We start from the raw sequence: 19,828 nt of genomic DNA on the forward strand, positions 1-19,828 counted from the left end.
AAGGCAGGGACTGCCGGGGGTATTCAGAAATATTTTGAGTAAGATTCTTTATTAATAAGAAAATATTCCCGGCTGGTTCCCCAAACTGCACTCGATGTGGTGGTTAGAAGGCGGAAGGGATGTAGAGTGGTAGGAGGAAGGAGGAGAAGTTGTGGGGCTAGGGGGAGGAAGAGAAGTGGATGAGGATGGAGGCAAGGCGGGGACTGCCGGGGGTATCCGGAAATATTTTGAGTAAGATTTTTTTTTTCTTGTTGTTGATGTTTGTAGATGCATCATTTGTATTTGTTTTTTAATTAAAAATAATAAAAAAATTTATATACAAAAAAAGAGAGGTAAATCATGAGAAAGAAACTGTATGCTGCACTCAGCTCTATTCCAAAAATTTAATTACAATATTAGTACCCTGAATGACAGCAATAGAAACACAAACTTGCAAAAAAGCTATAAGGTAAAATTACTAAATCTGTTTCTGAGTTCCAGAAATACTAATGTCAATATCAAATTACCAACTAGTAACTTTAAAATGAATTGCTTCTAAGTATTTTGCATATCTGGATCACTGCTCTATCAGTAAAGTATTTATCTTCACCTGAAGACACAAGAGTTCAGCCAAATTTAAATAGTAGAGCTCTGAATCAAATCAAGAATCTACTTACTGGGCACAAGGAATGAAGGTTGCTCAGCTTGGTTGTTCTCTACCAAATGACTCACAAAATGCATGAAAATTTCCAGCTGAGGACCATTGTCTTTGTCTGCTCCTCACTGCTCCCTCTAGCAATGTGTGGCACTCAATACAATACAGCAAAGCAGAATCACAGCAGTCCCATGGAGAACATTTAGGGAGCAGCTTCCTCACTGCAGACTAACAGAGCAATCTTTTATATTACATCTTTTCTCTAGGGAAGGGACTAGAAATGGTGTGCAAATTCAGAAGCTTTGAGAAACATTAACACCTTCAACAAGACAGCCAGGGTAGCGTAGAGGTTAAAATGATGGATTAGGAATAGGGAGACCCAGGTTCAAGTTCATCCTCAATCATGAAAGCTCACTAAGTGACTTTGACTAGTCGCCCTCCCTCAGCCCAAACCTGCTTTATAAAGTTGTTGAGGGGATAAAGTAGAGGTTGGAGAGCTATGTCTGCTGCCTTGAATTCCTGGAGAAAAGATAGGATATAAATCTAATAAAAGACATAAGTGAACCTTTGACCTCTTGTGCCATATCTGAGAGTTCATAGAACAGCGGTTTTCAACCTATGGGTCGCGACCCCATTTGGGGTCGATTGACCATTTCACGGGGGTCGCCAAGCAAGGCTGTCTGCCATTTTTTCCCCTTTTCCGGCGGGTGCCTTACCTCCCTTGGGCTGGGCCAGCTGGTAGTCGGCCTGCTCCGTCTCTGCCGCTTGCCAGCTACGCCTCGGCCAGCGCAGGGGGCGGAACCACGCATGCGCGGCGCTCCCGGGCAGGGAAAGTCCTCGACTTACGACCGGTTTAGTCCTCGACTTACGACCAGTTTAGTCCTCGACTTACGACCGGTTTAGTCCTCAACTTACGACCGGTTGGGGGTCGCGGCATTAAAAAGGCTGAGAACCACTGTCATAGAAGAAACCTTCATGTAAAGGCAAAATATGCTGTGAAGCATCGTTCATAGTGGTTATGTCGCCCATCAATACTGCTGCCATACTGCAAAAAGAATCAAACAAGACCACCACACTTTTCAGTTCTGCCTTACCTGCAACTGAGCACTATACTGGCGCAGGCTATGATAAAGCAATTGCTGGCTTACCTTCCTACTGACCACAGCTATCAAACCATGGACTGTTCTGCCCAAAAGATTGGCTACAGTTTGTTTCTCTTCCAATAAGACAGTGGGAATGGGGAGAATGGGTCACACTTCAAGAAGAGCAAATAAGGGTCAGAAAGTATCACTCGTAAGTGTAATTATAATGGAAAATTCTTGCTTACTATGTCTTAGCATCTACTGAATTTAAAAAAGGAATAAACTTACAGTATACAAAAAACATACCTTTGTCAAACTAACCTAGTGAAATAGATTTTTCATTTTTAATTTTCTCCAACTGCAATAAATACAGACCCAGCCATACCACTCATTCCAGACTTGAAATAAATTAATCCAAGGAGAAAGGCTAGAGATAGAGATAACATGTTGGACTATGGAAAAAGCTTTAATGTTGTCAGTGTCAACAGGTCTCTTGGTGTGTGTGTGGTTTTTTTACCCACTTTGACAGAGAGCTGCATAATCAGCTGGGCCACAAGCTCTCCACTTGAGTCTACAAGAACCTTGGCAACAAAGAAGAACAAATGGAAGTGAAGCAAGAAGGGGAACAAAAACCAGGTCATGAAATAGACCTCTTATGAGCAATGGAAAGAAATTACAGTTGGTCCTCACTTAACGACCACTTGGTCAGAGACAGTTCAAACTTAGGACAGTGCTGGATGAACGGTATTTATGACTGGTCCTCAAAACTCCAGCTATTGCAGCATCCCTGCAGTCATGTGATCACTATTTACCACCTTCTTTCCTGGCTTCCTACAAGCAAAGTAAGTGAGGAAGTGGGCAAGAGGATGCAAACGGAGATCACATGACCGTCTTGCTTAACAATGGTTCGCTTGGAGTGCCAGAATTTCTATCGTTAAGCAGTCATGTAACATTGTGCTTTTTGACCATGTTGTTTAAGAACGAAAATTCTGGTCCCAATTTACCATTGTTAAATGAGGGCTATCTGAAGAAGTTGGGTTATTTAAATTATCTTCTGTTCTAATCTGTCTTTAAAATTACACTAATAGAAAGCTATTTCCAAACAATACTAAGCTGATTTAAGGCAAATTTACTTTCTCTGTGCATTTAACCACAGAAAGATTGATTGATAATTTGATATACATAGCGCTGTGTTATTTTTACTCTTGATGGTTCATTTAAAGAAAATGAATAAGATCTGCTAATATATGTCAAATATGACCAAAACACAATGAAGTTTAATGCTGAATACCTCAGTGCTGATCTACTATTTCATTGCTAAAAACAACCCTCATTTATATATTCTTCCATCTTTAATAAAGACAGTTTTTCTCATTTCACTAACAGGCATATAGAAAATACCAAAATCCACAAACATAACTGCAGAGTATTTATATTAACTTTCTTTTTCTTTCCCAACATCAAAGGCAATGCATAGGGCAGAAAAAAATATGCAAAATACATGTGGAAAATTAAAGTAATAAATAGGGAAACATACTCAACAGCAATCCATCTAAAATAGTAAGAGAGTAAACTGTCTCTAATCAGTTAACAATTTCAAGAATAGATAGCCCAACTTTTACTGCCACAAATGTCGGAAATTGATGGAATTTGGAATATGGCCTTTCCCTAAGCTGATGCCTTCCAGATACCCAACCCAAACAACAATTCTAACAATTCCCAGGCAACACATCAGTAATTATAATTTATACTAACAAAAGCTGTGCAGCTATCTGCAACTACTATTCATGGGCTCATCTACATTGTTAATATAATTGATTTTTTTTAAAAATGAACTATATGTACTTCAAACCAGTTCTTCACTCCCTTCTTCTGCATGCATTTTAATCCCCTGCAGAGCACTTCAAAAGGAGATTGTAGGTAGTCCTTGACTTTGAACTATGGTGCTGGAGAAGACTCCTGCGAGTCCCCTGGACTGCAAGGCGATCAAACCGGACAGTTCTAGAGGAGATCAATCCTGACTGCTCTTTAGAAGGCCAGATCCTGAAGTTGAAACTCAAATACTTTGGCCACCTAATGAGAAGGAAGGACTCACTGGAGAAGAGCCTAATGCTGGGGAAGATTGAGGGCAATAGAAGAAGGGTACGACAGAGAATGAGGTGGCTGGATGGAGTCACTGAAGCAGTAGGCATGAGCTTAAATGGACTCCAGAAGATGGTAGAGGACAGGAAGGCCTGGAGGAACGTTGTCCATGCAATGGGTCGGACACGACTTTGCAACTAACAACAAAGAAGTTGTTACTAAGCAATGCAGCCATTAAATGATTTATCACGTGACTGAGTCTGATTTTAGAAGCTTTTTTGCCTTGGCCATTAAGCAAATCACACAGCCATTTAGGGAATCCGGCTTCCCCTCACTGACATTGCTTGACAGAAGCTAGTTGGGAAGGTTGCAAAGAGAGATCTCCTGGTCCTAGGATGCGGCAACCATCATAAATACATGCCAATTGCAAGCACCAGACTTGCAATCATGTGACTATGGGGATGTTGCAATTATTGAAAGAATGAGACCTGGTTGCAAGTCACTTTTTTCAGTACTGTTATAACTTTGAACAGCCGCTAAATGAATGGTTTTAAGTCTAGGACAGTGATGGCGAACCTTTTAGAGACCGAGTGCCCAAACTGCAACCCAAAACCCACTTATGCATCGTCGGGTGCCGGGTGGGTGTGGCCCATTGGGTGGGTGTGTCCCATTGGGTGGGTGTGGCTGCGGTGGTAACAGCAGACTGGGTGGGACTAAAAAGTTCAATTAATCAATTCTAACTTTGCAAGATCTTTTTTTTTTCCTGCAAGAAATTGAAATTGACTGATTGATTGAACCTTTTTTTTTTTGCACACGGTAGAGGAGGCCTAAAGCGAAAAGGTTTTATAAAACCCAGCTGAAGGCCTAGGACTGGGGCGACGGTGCGCGTGCCCACAGAGAGGGCTCTGAGAGCCGCCTCTGGCACCCGTGCTATGGGTTCGCCACCACTGGTCTAGGACTACATATATTAAGATCTCTAGAATGCAGACTAGATTAGAAAGTCCAAACCACAAGGAAGCAATGGCAAACCATGTCCATATGGTGGCCAAGAAAACTGCAGAAAGTGAATTTACATGAATATTCTGGAAAAAAAAACCCAGATCCTATGTAGGTAGTTCTTGCTTAGTGACAATATTTGGGAATGGCAACTTGGTTGTTAAGTGGCACAGCTAAGTGTAAAATATGTGCCCCCCCCAACTTATTATTTTCTTGGACCTTTTCTTTTAATTCTGCTTGTCACAAGTTGGTTGCAAAGGCCACAAGCGGCAATGATATGACTGCAGGGACACTGCAACTTTCATAAATGGGAGGACTGGTTGCAAAGCTATTTTTTACACTGTGTAACTTGAAACAGTTGCTAAAGGCAGCCAGTAAGAGAAGGCTACCTGTGCTGCCTTCACTGAGAGCCAGTTTCTATAGCAGTTAAAGCATTAGGCAATCAGGAAACCGCAAGTTCTAGTCCTGCCTTATGCACAAATCCAGCTGAGTGACCTTTGGCCAGTCACTCTCACCCCTAGGAAGCAGGCAATGGCAAACCACTTGAAATCTTGCCTAGAAAACTGCAGGGACTTATCCAGTCAATCAACACTCAAAGGTATAAGAAAAAAAAATCTATCTCCTTTCATTAAAGCTTATCAGGATATTTTTAACTTATTCATTTTATATTGACTGATAATCTCCGAAATATGTTAAGTAGCTCTCCAGAGTGCAATTCTTTTGGGGGTCTGCAAATTTTGTGAGTCAGAAATAACCAATTCTCTGTTAATATTAGGAATGTTTTAGTAATATTGACATTTTAAACAAGTTTTACAATTAACCCAATGCCGTCATTAAACCTGCCCCGAGAAATGGCAACAAAGTAGATTTTTTTTTTTTTAATATAGTCAAATGAATAAGTCACTGTTCCGTTCCCGTTTACCATCCAGATAATAGAAACTCAAACATCCTCCTTCAAAACATGAAATGCATGCAGGCAAAATTCAGGGCAATTGCTAAATGAACAACTGTTCTGTTTTGTTTCTTTCTGCTGGTCATAATATTTGAATAAAAGTCCTCCCAAGCACACTTACTGCATCACAGGTGTGCAAACATTTGAATGTTAGCAGTCAGGAAGTGTCAAAAGCATCCTTCCGAAATGATTACTTTGTCGTTAAAAAAAAAAAAGTTCATTTTTTTAAAGCCTACATTGAAGACTTCAAAATCTCTCTCCACCACACACATTGTTCAAAGCAAACCCAAGAAAGGATAAATCCAGCATGGAATAACCTGCTAAAATACTGCCTCAACAATTTATTATTTCTTTCAGACAACTCATTTCCTTTGTATTTTGCCTACGATGGGATAAACTATGGAACTGCTTTGTTACCTATTTAAATTCCATTTGAGTACCACAAGGCTACAATTTAACCTTTGAGATGGAATACGTCTTTGAAGTATTTAGTCTATCCAGATGTACAAAGGTGACATGGAGGTGTTCCCCTCCACCGATTTCCCTAAAGCAACAAGCCTTTGTGTGGTGATTGTTTTAACTTTTCTACATTTAGGTTGCTGCCTCAAGTCAATCTTTAAACTGAAAGTCTCCCCTTACCCCAAATTTTCTTCCCAAGGAAGACAGATTTGTAAAACTGGACAAGTAATTGTACAAGTAACCCTCCAGTATTTTCAAGAAAGCAGAAAGGAATTAGGTTAAGGGACAGGAAAGTTAAGATTCCTGCCACAATGGCAAAGAATGGTGGTGGAAGAGTTAAGAAAAGGAAATTGAGTCCTTGTACAGGAAAATGAAGAATGCATGTTCAACCAGCACAGGAAATGAGAAAAGGAGAAAACTGTTACTTTATAAAAGATTCAGAAAAAAAAATCTGTTTTCAGGCAAAAGTGCTCAGGACTGATGTGAAAGAAACTGTTAATGAGAAATAATAAATGAGAGGGCAAAAGCTAAAGTCCTTTGTGTGTAGTTATCCACAATGTCAAAGTTTAGCAACTCAGGTCCAGCTAGCTGCATATATATATATATTTCTTTTGCTATCTGTCTGTGTGTGTGTGTGTGTACACACACACATACACACACACACACAGAGCAAAATAAATTTTGCCTATTGTTTCTCTTTTAGCCAGAGAAAGATGCAAGACCAGTGAGGCTCATTAATGCCTCCCTTTCCTAAGTGTAAGGAGAGAAAGGACCATAAGTTTCAGAAAGGAACTGATAAAATGACAGAGGGTTAGAGTTCAGGAGCACTATAATGATACACAGCAAGAGTCCCCAGGCGAAAATCTATGGACACTTGCATAGGTAGATGTCAGATGTCAAGTTATTTACTTTCAGAATCTTTTAATTAAAAAATCAATTAAATCCAATATACCCAGAGGATGCCAGGTTGAGAGAGTTCACAGAATTAAATTTAAGTTCATTAGGATTAGCAGAGTGAAGTGCCAATGTAATCACAGAACAGTGATCTAACAATGGGTGCTGAGTTACCAATGCTGACTGTCCATGAAATTCACTGGCTAAGGACAAATCGGTAACCAGGTTCATGTATCATACTCAGCATAGTATAGCTTTACTTTTAGCTCAGTGTATGCCACCAAACTGTGATTTAACAAACCACAGTTTGTTAAACATTCCGGTAGACAGAAGTTCCCAGGGGATGGGCTCCAGCATGAGTCCAAAAGCTCAAAAGACTAAACCTTTTGTCTGGGTGACCGACCCAGATTGGAACCCACAAACCATAGTTTAGCTAAACTGTGAACCAAGCCTCTATCTAAGCCCATCCTTTGCAGGTTATAGGGATATGGTAGGAAAGTTCTCATTCATGCATTTTTGACCATGAATTTAGCAGAGGAAGAGTGGGACATCAATATGAATAATAGGGAAGTATCATGGTGTGCCCAATGTGCTATCTCATATGCCACTGAAACTCATTTTCAATAGTTTAAAGCAAATTTTCTCAGCCTAGTATCCCCCATACTTCTGATCTCAATTAGTTTTTCCTAGCTAGGGTAATGCACTGGAATGCACAAGGATAGAGAAGAGTTAGATGAACGAACAGCAAGATATGGAAATTACACTCTAAGTTTAAAGTAAAGAATCCTCATCTTCACGCCTTAAAAAAACAAACACCTACAAATGGCTTTTGATAAGTAACTATTATTGTGGTACTCCTGCAAATTATATAATTGCACCCATTCTGAAAGGCATCCAGAACTTGTGCTTTTCCACAGGCTCCCTCTGCTACTGCCCAAGGCATGGAAATCTAGCAACTTAAATGTACATTAATTATAAACTATATAATTAGTATGTAAACTATAGCCACTGACTTATACCTGGTAGTTTTCCAGATCTGGCAGTGAACACAAAGGCTATTTACACTACTAATTGCCTCCACTGGACAAAACAAGTGAAAGTATATGCCTCTCTTCATGTTGGGTGTGGCTGCTATTTCGATGCATTTGGATTTCTCTAATTTGTAAAATGAAGTTTCTTTGTCTCCTACACACCTGTTTTAGTAAGCAGCAACCAAAGCCAATAATGCAGAGTTTCCTTCCATCACCCTTTGGGGGAGGCGGGAGGGGGGGAATCCATTAAGAAATCAAGATGCTGTGCAGACACCCACTCAACTTCAACAGATGCAATTTGAAAAGTATGCCAAACAATTTCTACACACAATGCACCCAGCCAGAGCTCTTATTGTGTGTGGGAAATCATTTTTACAACTGTATTGGGGAAACTGTGTGTGTGTGTGGTGGGGGGGGAAACTAAGATATTTTGGCAGGCTACTGAAAAGAAATAATGTACATGGTTAGAAGACACTGCCAATTGTGCTATTTGATTCTCTTTCCCACAATATTACTCTGGGCAAGGTGCAGTATACAGAGATCCTGCCTTTATTCAAAGTCTTTCCCCCCCCCCATTCCATGCTTAACATCCCATCACTTAGAACACAACTTCCTGGTGCTCAGATAGCAAGAAGCAGCAGAAGGGCTCTCCCAACTTACCCCAAGTTACAAATGGGACCTAACTGTACACCAGTTAAGAGAGCGGGAGCATAAAGTTATTTCATTTCCTGTTCCACTGAAAAAGAAATCCACCACATCGCCGATCCAAGAGGAAACTACCTTCCAACATCTGCTTGCTAGAATCCTTAATAAAAACTTCAACGGCATCCCCAGAGTTTCGCAGCGGACGATCGCTGTTGAGAGGCCTAGCCCTTCCCAAGCTCCTGCCCCGGAGATGCTACCCAACCCAAGCGTCGGCAGTGAACGGAGACACGAAAGAAAGAAAAAAGCACACCGATGCCTTGCCGAACTTGGTAGCCGCGATGCAGCAGCGACATTGACCCAAAGGCCCCACGGGTCAGGAGAGGATCCCTTTTGAAGGGGCTCCTCCGAGACCCCCTAGTCCACTCCGGCCCCGCCCGGCTGGTGCCACTCACCGAGATGGAGGGTCAGATTAATAGTGTTGGGGTACTGGACGCCGGCCAGCATGGTCTGGCTCTGCCACCAGGTGGTGTCGGCCTGGTTGTTGTAGTCGGTGAGGAAGGCAGCGCTGTGCTGCAGGTGAGGCTGGGACGCGTCGCACAGGTGGCAGGACTTGGTGACCCCGGTGACGCCGGTCTGCACGCAGTATTCCTCGGCCGGGCTGCCGCACGTGTTCGTGGCCACCACGGTGGCATTGAAAGCTGCGTTGACGAACTCGGGCATGCAGCGCTGGGGCCGCCCGCTCTGCTCATCCGCGCACTCGTCCATGGCGCCGCCGCACGGCCCGATCAGCAGCAGCCCGAGCAGCCCAAGCTTCAAGAGGGCGTCCATCCCGCGGCTTTTCCTTCCCTCGCGGAAGCCCAGAACGAGCGCCCACCTTCAAGGGTGACTCCCCGCAAAAGCGACTCGCCCGCCGCCTGCCTGCCTGCCCTTTGCTCCCGCTGTCTCTCCCAAGGAAAAGAGGGCCCGGCTCGCTGCAGCAGCGCTCACATCCACCAACTAGGCATATGAGTTGTAGCACACACATACACACGCACGCAGCCTCCGCTCCGCTCTCTTTGCTAAAGGGTGGGGGCACCGCGGTGCACGCTGGGATATGCAGCCCTCCAGCAGAGGCGGGGGAGGGGGGGGAGAGAGAGAGAGGGCTTGACCAGGGTCGTTGTAGGCGCGGGCTTCCCCCCCCCTCCCTCCCTCTTGGAATGCCCTGAATGGGGAAGGATTCCCGCGTGGGAACTTTCTGCCAAACAGAAAAAGAACCCGCAGGGGAAGAAAGGAAGAGATAGCAAGCAAATCCCCAACTTCCTACCAAGCCGCCAGGCCAGGCCAGATTATTTATGTATTTATGTATGTATGTATTTATTTATTTTGAATAAATCAAAGTTGTCGGAAGCGCTGCAAAGAGCGCTTTAGTCCCGGCCCCCTGGCTGCAAGGAATGGTAGTTTCTTGCCTAGTTGCGCATTTTTTACGCGGAAGGAAGTCCTGCAGAATCCCGGGGAACTTATTTCCAAGTAAGGAAAGCGCAGCAGTTTTGAAGTTGTGGTCTAACTTGGAAGTATTGTACAGTACGATTCAGTTCTCCGCTCCGTTTGCAGACTCGCCAGCTCTGATTTCTCAACTGTACGGTTGGTTTTATAAACAGCTTTACTAAAAATAAATAAATGCTTGGACCGCTCAGCGTGCGAAGAAAAAAAGATACGTTTACACTACTGCTCTATGGGAAGATGTAACCCCGAATTTTGTTTCATTTAAAACATACCCGAATTTAAGACTTTGTGGAAGTTAAAGCAGGAAGCCCTTTTGATTAAGTTTTACTCTCCGCAGATAATAGTCACAAGATTTTCAATGTTTATTCGGACATGAGTCAATTTGATTTCAGTCTCATGTCCTTCAAATCTATCTACATTTAGTCTGTCTCTGTTAGATAGGAACAGTCTCTGATTACCCAGTACGAATGAATAAAGCATCCTTATATAGTCACCAATCTTTTCACGCATATCTTGACTGAGTACAGTATCTTGACTAAGTACAGTAATCTAATCATGCTTTCTTAAATGTTAAAGTCATCCTATAGGGAAAAAATCTTATTGAGATAAATCAGTAATACTCTAAAAATGTTTTAAATCATTCATAATTCAATCATTTAGAGAATTACCCAAAAGTTCCTATGAAGTGATCATATAGTACATCTTTTAAAATGCATGTCCTTACATTTCAATTTTGAGATGCATACTCTCAAGCTATTGTACGTACATATTATACACTTTTTATTTATTAGATTTGTTTATCTTGCCTTTATTACTTTATGAGTAACTCAAATTAGTGAAGATATCTAATAGTTCTCCTATTTTCCCCACAACAACAGCCTTGTGAGGTAGGTTGGGATGAGAGTGACTGGCCCAAAGTCACCCAGCCCACTTTCATGCCTAAAGCGGGATTAGAACTCAGTGTCTCCCGGTTTCTAGTCTGATGTGTTCACCACCACACCAAACAGGCTCTGATTTAGTATAAATTTTCAAGAGATTTGAAGGTTCTGGGATCACAGTTAATTGCCATAATACTAAAGTGATTATAGCAAATAATATAATACACACATAGGTTTTTGGTGTGGGTGATTGAAGCCCCCTTCTGGATAATATGGTTATGCGTTTATTGCTGTCAAGTTTATTGTGTCGTTTTTGTAATAGTTTGTCCTTTTTTATCATTGTATTTCTTTAATTGTTCTATGTGTTTTTAACTCTGAATCTCCAACTCACTGGGAGTCAGGCAGCATAAGCATTTAATAAATAAATAAGGCATATGGGCAGATTCATTACTGACACTATACATTTTGGATACCACTTATACACCACTATTCCAACATTTAAAGAAGAATGTGAAGATCCTGTCCCAAGTAGCCAACTATTTCTGTTTCAACAGAGAAGAAAGGGAACAAAGAAGAAAAAGAATAGTCTTGCTAGTCATGGGTTAACATGAAGCCATGTAATTACTTGCAGTTGGGCTTATATTTATTTAGGAAAAATCTTAAATTCAATCTCACACTTCATTAATAACAAATCAAACTGTAAGTCAACTTTGACTTTCACCCTCCTTTAAAAACTAAAAAGATGTCTATCAATTATTTAAACAAAGCAAAGTGATCATGGAACTGTAGTCCCTTCTGATTCTGTAGTAAGTATGATTTGATGATATGTATCCTTCCAAACATTCACCAGTCACATAAGCACTTCATTTGCTTAAATGTGCCCTTTTAACAAGATAGAATATTCTGTGGGGAACATTACATATAATATGATTTAACCCAAAGCCATTTAAAAATGATATCAAATTATTTAAGAAAGAATTATACAAACAACATTTGACAATATAACTTCAATAGGTAAAATGAGGACCATATAATTGGAGGCAATATGCTGACACTGTATATAGGTAGTCCTCAACTTACAACATTTTATGACTTTTTGCACTTATGACCATTGCAGCACCCCCAGGGTCACACGATCAAAATTCAGATGCTTGGCAACTGACTCATATATATGACCGGTTGCAGTGTCCCAGGGGTCCTCATTTTACCTGTTTACCTCATCACATTTTGCGATCCTCTGACAAGCCAAGTCAATGGGGAAGCTAGCTTCACTTAAAAACCCATGCTACTAACTTAATAACTGCAGTGATTCACTTAACAACTGTGGCAGGAAAGGTCATTAAATGGAGCAAAACTCACTTAACAAATGTTTTGCTTAGCAACAGAAATGTTGGGCTCAATTGTCATAAGTTGAGGACTACCGTACCTATAAAAAGCATAGAGTGCTGTAAAGCACTATGAAGCAGTATATGCTGTTAATCATTATAATATATTTAGAAGTCAGACATAAATGAAGCCCACTTATATTACAAGCTGAATTCCTAAAAAAAAATTATTTGAAAGTCTGCATTCTCGCCTATTTATTGGGGGGGGGAGGAACCTAATTCAAATGTTCATAAACAATATGTGAAGAATTTATTCTGCAAATCAAGATGGCTTTAGCCTGATTTGCTAAAGATGCCTGAAAACTACACAGTTCTTAATACAAGAGTGGAAAGATTCCAAATATCTTAGGTCAAAAGAAAATACACATTTTTGTGCCAAAACTATGGCAATAATAGGGCAAGCCCTAATTATGTACTTCCAGTTCTTAAGTTGCATTTCCAAGTTAAAGAATTAGAGAATGAATGGCTCTTGAACAGTCTAGAGGGCATTTTGACAATAAGCAGCAATAAACAGCAGCAATTACGGTAATCCTTTAGCAAACAACATTTACAGGAAACTGATAAAGGTAGAATTTAATGACATGATCTCTTTTTGTCATCTAATTTAGATTGTGACTGGGGCTGGTTACTCTAAGCTCAACCAATATCCCTATGAAGAATCTTGTTTTAGATGTAAAAGAATCCATCCAATTCAGCAGTGCTTATTATTTCCCATAAGGTTAAATAATAGCTACTGAAATTTGGGGTTTTTAAATATATAGTAAACTTAATAGATGTTCTTGGTATGGAAACTAAAGTTTTGATGATTCCAGGCATTATGAATCAAGGTAATCATAATTTCCTAATTGCATTTCAGATTCTTGTTCTCAACCATGATGAAGTGTGACAAGATGTTATCTTATTAATTGCATTTATGACAGATTATTTCTTAATGTTTTCTTATTGTTACATTGCCTCCAGCAGCTTTTCACACACAAAATTCTTAGTTGTTTTTTTTAAAGCAATCAGTAATAGATATTATTGCTGATATCATCAATGTATAAACATAAACAGCCAAATGACAGAACATTTCCCTTTCTCTTTTTCCTGTTTAATTTATCCTTCTAGATGTGATCTGGTCTAAACAATAGCTTCATCATCTCTGTAGTAGATTGTTCCTGTCAGACAGAGCTAAGGACTAGTTCTGATTTATTGCCCCTAAGTCAGAGACAGCTATCACCATGGAATCTCCATAGCTCTTTTAAGATTCAGGAATGCAAACAAAGATCCAGTTAGCTGTTGTGTAAGATCTCTGTTTGCTTTTTAAGGAAGACAGGCTGGGTAAGGAAGGCAAACTGACTTCTGTTTAGAACTCAGGTATAAACTGATGAGGAAAGGAATGAAAGATAGTTTGTGCCTTTTGTTTTTAGTTTTTATTACACAAAGACCATCATATGACATGGCAGATTTATTAGCTGTAATACAGCATAAAAATAAACATTTTGGAATCTGATGCTTTAATACATATTTTTACAAGTTTACAAATTTTTAGAAATAGCCTGAAAATGATTTAGCTAATTGTGACTACAAGAAATTTTATTTTTTACAGGACAAATATGATTTTTTTTCTGTGTCACAAATAGGGAAAGTGATGTCCCATTGTTGCTGTTGCTTTAATATGCATTAATAATGATGATGATGATGATGGTGATGATCCATAGAGGAAATTGTGATTCTCTTTATAAATAAGGGATGCAAATCCGACTGCAGAAACTACAGATGTATTTCATTGCTGTCCACTGCATGCAAGATCTTTGCCCACGCTCTCCTGAATAAACTTGTCACTGTCTCAAAAAGGAACTTCGCAAAGAGGCACTGTGGCTTTCAGTCAGAATGGAATATAGCAGACATCATATTTGCCATAAGGCAAGTCCAGGAGAAGTGCATTGAACAGAGCAAGACTCTACTTTGCCTTCATTGACCTGACAAAGGCATTTGACACTGTAAACAGGGAGGGTCTCTTGATCATCCTGAGACGTTATAGATATTCGAGGAAATTCATGAAGTTGATTTAGCTACTCCACAATGGAATGACAGGACAGGTTCTTTACAATGGCGATATATCAACTGCATTTGCCCTTTCCAGAGGTGTAAAAAATGGTTTCCTACTCAATCTGTTCTTCATTTGCATGCTGTCACAAGCTGTCCAGTGTCTGAAGGAGGAGTGTATATCAGGCACCAATTGAATGACTTTTGATGACTCTCTTTTTTATCTTTGCTACTTTGGTACTTGAATACCTGGGTGAAATACTTCTATACAAGAAGCCTGATGACTGTGCACTCCTGGGGCAAAAAGAAAGTGATCTACAATTGATACTGAACAAATTTGCAGATGCTGTTAATGTTCTTCAGCTTGACTATTAGGCTGAACAAGACTAAAGTACTTTACCAGCCTGTCATGGTTCCAATAGATGAGACCAGTAAAAACAGAACTCTGAGGCAAGAGGTTTCTTTAAAGAACATACTTATTGGCTACAAAGTATCGGCACAATCAAAAGTGAAACCAAGACTGAAGTTCCTCCCAAAGGTTACAATGTTACAAAGTTAAACTTCCCACACCAGTAATATATCATTAATCACATTCCCCAATAAACTACTTTGGCGGGCTCTCTAACGGAAGCTCCAGCCTGCCAAAACTCAGGCAGCAATGACCTTGGTTCCCACAGGACAATTTATTGTTTTGTCTTAACTTAAAAGTACACCTACCTCCTCCCAATTCTGTGGCAACCGAAAACAAAGTGGAAATGGCTTCAGCCAAACTTGTTTACAGCATTGACACAGCCTCTGGCAAATATCAAGCCCATAGAACCAAAAATCACTGTTGATAACACCCAGCTGACAAATGTAAAAGCTTCAAATGCATGGGAAGCATCTTCTTCTTGAGCAATGTGCTTTTGGACAAAGACATTGACTCCAGGATCAGCAAGGCCAGTTAGACACTAAGACAGCTGCGTACTAGAGTGCTCATTCAACACAACATCCATATCTCCACAAAGCTGAAAGTCTACAGAGCCATGGTTATCCATTCACTCCTATATGGATGTGAGTCTTGGCCTCTGTACCAAAAGCACATCAAACAACTGAAGAAATTTCGCCTGCATACTCTCTGCTTCATCCTTAGTCTTTATTGGCAAGACTGTGTCTCCAGTCTGGAGGATTTGGATAGTGCGGAGTCCACCAGTCCTTGATGATCAAAGCCCAGCTAACATAGATGGGACCTATAATCAGAATGAATGACTGCTGTATGCCTTGTCACTTGCTCTATAGTGCACTGGAGATGACCATGCAAGCACTACAAAGACTGAAAGAAACCCTATGTCACTGTGACATCCAGCCAAGAGAAGTAGAAGCTGCTGCTGACAGAACATGCTGGTGATATGAAGCCTCCACTGAGTTTGAAAACAGATAGAAAACATCAGGGACATCACAAAATAACACCCACAGTTATTACAACAATGGATTTTCAGTGCCTCCATTATGCTAGACCAGACATGTTAAACACAAGGCCCGGGGGCCGGATGCGGCCCGCGAAGTGGTTTCATGTGGCCCGCGAAGCCATCCTTGAAACAGTGAGGAACGGCCCCTGCTGCCTTGGCCCTGGTCCAGGCTGGCCGGGAGCCAATGTACAATTTTGTGGTGGTCATCTTGGCATTTGCCCCTTGCCCCGGTGGGCCATGCCTTGGCACTTGCCCCAGTCCCACCCCCTTCTGCCAGAGACCCTCAGACCTGTCCCACTCATGCCCAGGCCCCCACAGGCACCCTTGACGCGAATGATGTAGAACTGGCCATGCCCACCCAGTAGCCACACCCACTCCATCCATGCCCACCCAGTAGGCTGCACTCACTCTGGCCACACCCACCCAGCCTCCCCAGGGCAACCACAATACTGATGCGGCCCTCAGTGAAATTGAGTTTGACACCCCTGTGCTAGACTCTGCACTTCTAGACTGGGACTGCAAAGCCACTTCCATGTCCACAAATAAACTGCACAACATTGTATCTTCTTCAAATAAGAACAATAATTAATAATTAAATATCTATGACATCACCTTCTTTTAGTCTCATGGCAGAAGATGTAATACTTAGAAGACAGGAATTAAAACATTCATGGTACAACATGGTATGACAAATTTATTATTTACAATAATGTAAATAATAAAATATACATAGTAAGAATAATAAAATAATAAAACAGCCATGATAAACCATAAACACTAAAATGTCCATGGGAAACAGAATAATAAAGCCAATAATATTCAAATAGCACATTACATTACGAATCGTCTCATGATAATTATACAACACTGCTTATTTCTTAATTCATCATCACAATCATTAACAATATTGTATAATAATTATACTACAATGCTCTTCATTTCATAATTCTCAGTTACAGATGATATCGTTCCAGAACAGTCCAATCTTCAGTGCTTTCTAGAAGGCCAGTATAGTGGAGTCTAAGATATTGCACATAATACCTTATTATGATATTGTTCAGTATTGGCTGAGAGCACAGTATGAACCAAGGTTTTACCATATGTGTAAAATAAGTTTGTTCAAAACATGTTAAACCAGGATTAGTGACATGTGAACCCAGCCGCTATCTATGAATAGCAATAACTGTAATTATCCAGTATGCTAAGCCATTACATGGTTTCTTTATTTTGGCTAAGTTTGAAATGTGAATCTAGCCAGTTATGGTTTATTCAATAAAGTACAGTTAAGCAAATTATTTTTACCTGTAATGCATACATACATAATTCATTACTCACATTTTGACCAGCTCAAGAGAGGTAAATGATACTAATATCAGTCACCTGTTCAGCAAGAAAAGAGTGGTAACTTGTAGAAGCCCTGGGTTTTTATGTAGCACAACAGTGCCCCCAAAGGTTTTGATAAATTGACCTTGTGCTGAGAAACCTGCATTGATGGAATTACTAAATTCTGGGTTTGTTTTTTTTTCATTTCTTTATCTAATAATCCTACAAGAAAAATTTCTGATTTCCAATGTAAGTCTGTTTTTAAAATCTTCTGAATTACATAGATGGAATTACTCTTTGGTTTACTCCCATCTGCAATGCAATCTTTTTCTACAACAGTGAACATAATTAAAACTAATTTATAACCACAATTCACTAGGGGGAACATAGAAAGGTGGGTTTAATCACTAAATAGAATTCTAAGCCAATGACATCAGAGATGACAATACATAGTTGGATTGGGCAAAGCAACAGTTAGGCTTCCTGGAGTGTCTAACTTTCACTTATCCTGTACATTCTATAAAGCTGAGGACAGTCCTCATAAAAAAAAAAAAAAAGCAAGAAGAGCTTACCTGACAACACCCAATAAATAGGTTTAACAAGTGATTTGCATCTAGTTGTCCTTTTGGCAATAATCCTAAATGTATACTGGAACTCCAGATCTTATTTAAGGATGTAGTGTACTTATTTCAGCTAGTCTGAGTTCATCCTCAGCTTCCCCCTCCAATTATGGCACAAATAGGTGCAGGTAATCATTTTTATATAAGAGGCACAGAAGAAAGACATGGGAGGAGAAAAGAGTGATGTGGGAAGGAGATTCTCCAAAGTTCCTTATATTTTTTCCTCCATTTCTGTGACTTGTCATTTGAGGTGATTTGGAACAAGGATCTTGCGTTTTGAAGATGACGCACAGGAAGAAGCAGGAGGGGAATCTTGCAATGATTTTTCCTTTCAGAAGAACAGCCATGTACAGAAATTAGCTCAACTCATCCAGATGTAGATTCTGCAACCTCTTAGATGGGTAACTTGTCAGAAAATTAAATTCATGCCAGTTTTCTGATTTGAAGTACATGTAAGCCAAGCAACTGGATCACCGCAAGAAACCTAATGCATGTTTATATCTTCATCTGTAACCATAAGAAACTGGAAATGATAATTTGAAGTGATGATCCAAATTTTACCACATGATTGTGTCCATTGGGGGAAGCCAACGAGTGGCAATATTCTCTATTTATCTGTAGTAATGCTATTTTTAAGATGAACCATTGAGCAAATTATGTGATAAATTAAGCTCCACAGCCAGGAAACTGAAAAGTAAAATCGATACCTTAGTAAACATATTCCAGATGTGATCAGTAACAATGTTCCAGTGTTCTCCTGTCTCATCCAAAAAGATGTTCCAAAAGGCAACACATGACCAGAATAATGCTAAACTTCTTATTAGTCTCGGGCTTTCCATCCTTCATCTGGAACTGAGTCCACGTGACAAGGGTGTAAGTGCTTGGATAATAAATGCATGCAAGCAAGCAGAACTTATAATATTGGACATTCCCAAGGCCTCAGGCTACAGATGATGTCCAATACATTTTGGGCCGTGATGTATTGAGAAACTGTGCTTAAAAATGGATCCTCTTAATAAAAGGAGCCATTCTTAATTTTAGCTTTCAAAAGAATCCTACAGTGCAGGTGCACATTTCTGGATAGCTTTTCTGTTTGTAATACAGCAATCTACAATATAAAATCTAAAAGAAGCAAAAGAGAAGATGTGCTGTAGCCAAAAAAATAATGTTGTTAAAATGTCCTATTAACATAAAAATGTGCTTCATTTTGGCTGTCTTACACTTTATAAAATAGTATTCATTTATCTAGGGGATTCAGATTTTCGTGATTTATCCTGTACTATATCCCAGAATTGTAGAAAATGCCATTGTATATTGATTACTATTCAGGGCCACCATTGTAAGGGACTATTAAATGGCCTATGATTCTGATGCATTTTCAAAATACCAGTGAAAGGGGGAAATAGATCACTATGTTAGCTGCAATTATAACATACATACTCAGTAAACCAACTGTATATTTTTCTCTCCAGATGACCTCCCACTAATGTCTCAGGGTTGAGATCCCTCTCAACTGTCTCCCACTGCAAATAGGTGTCCTCACGTCCCCCATCTCAGCTATGAGGTAGGTCTCATCAAGTTAATGTCACAAATGGACCTTGTGCAATCACAGTCTTTTTACTTCTGATAAAATCTGCCAAGGATTCTGTTGTTAGTCAACAACCAGGGCTGTAGAATGGCTCAGAAGTGTAGAATGGAAGCAAAGCTGCTCCCAATCCAAACTAAGTCATGATTCCCACCTGCCTGCACTGCTAAGTCTTATAAAATGAACAAAATAAAGAGTGTCATTATTGACCAATGTTGATGGATATGAGCCTTCAGCTTCCAAATATTGGTTCTTTTTCCTTTCATTATCTTTTCCAGCCATCTTGGGACACCATGGAGCTGAT

General features: G+C 40.2%; 1 protein-coding gene across 1 annotated transcript in view; it reads right to left on the minus strand.

The window, feature by feature from the left end:
- LAMC1 (laminin subunit gamma 1) overlaps positions 1 to 9,603 on the minus strand; it is a 142,559-nt gene extending 132,956 nt beyond the window's left edge. The window contains exon 1 of the mRNA XM_029283565.1: positions 9,228 to 9,603. Within this exon, the coding sequence (XP_029139398.1) occupies positions 9,228 to 9,603 (376 nt within the window). The remainder of the gene's footprint in view (positions 1 to 9,227) is intronic.
- Between the last annotated feature and the right edge of the window lie 10,225 nt (positions 9,604 to 19,828).

The sequence above is a fragment of the Protobothrops mucrosquamatus genome, unplaced genomic scaffold (assembly GCF_001527695.2).
Source record: "Protobothrops mucrosquamatus isolate PMUCROS unplaced genomic scaffold, P.Mucros_1.0 scaffold140, whole genome shotgun sequence".
Taxonomy (NCBI): domain Eukaryota; kingdom Metazoa; phylum Chordata; class Lepidosauria; order Squamata; family Viperidae; genus Protobothrops; species Protobothrops mucrosquamatus.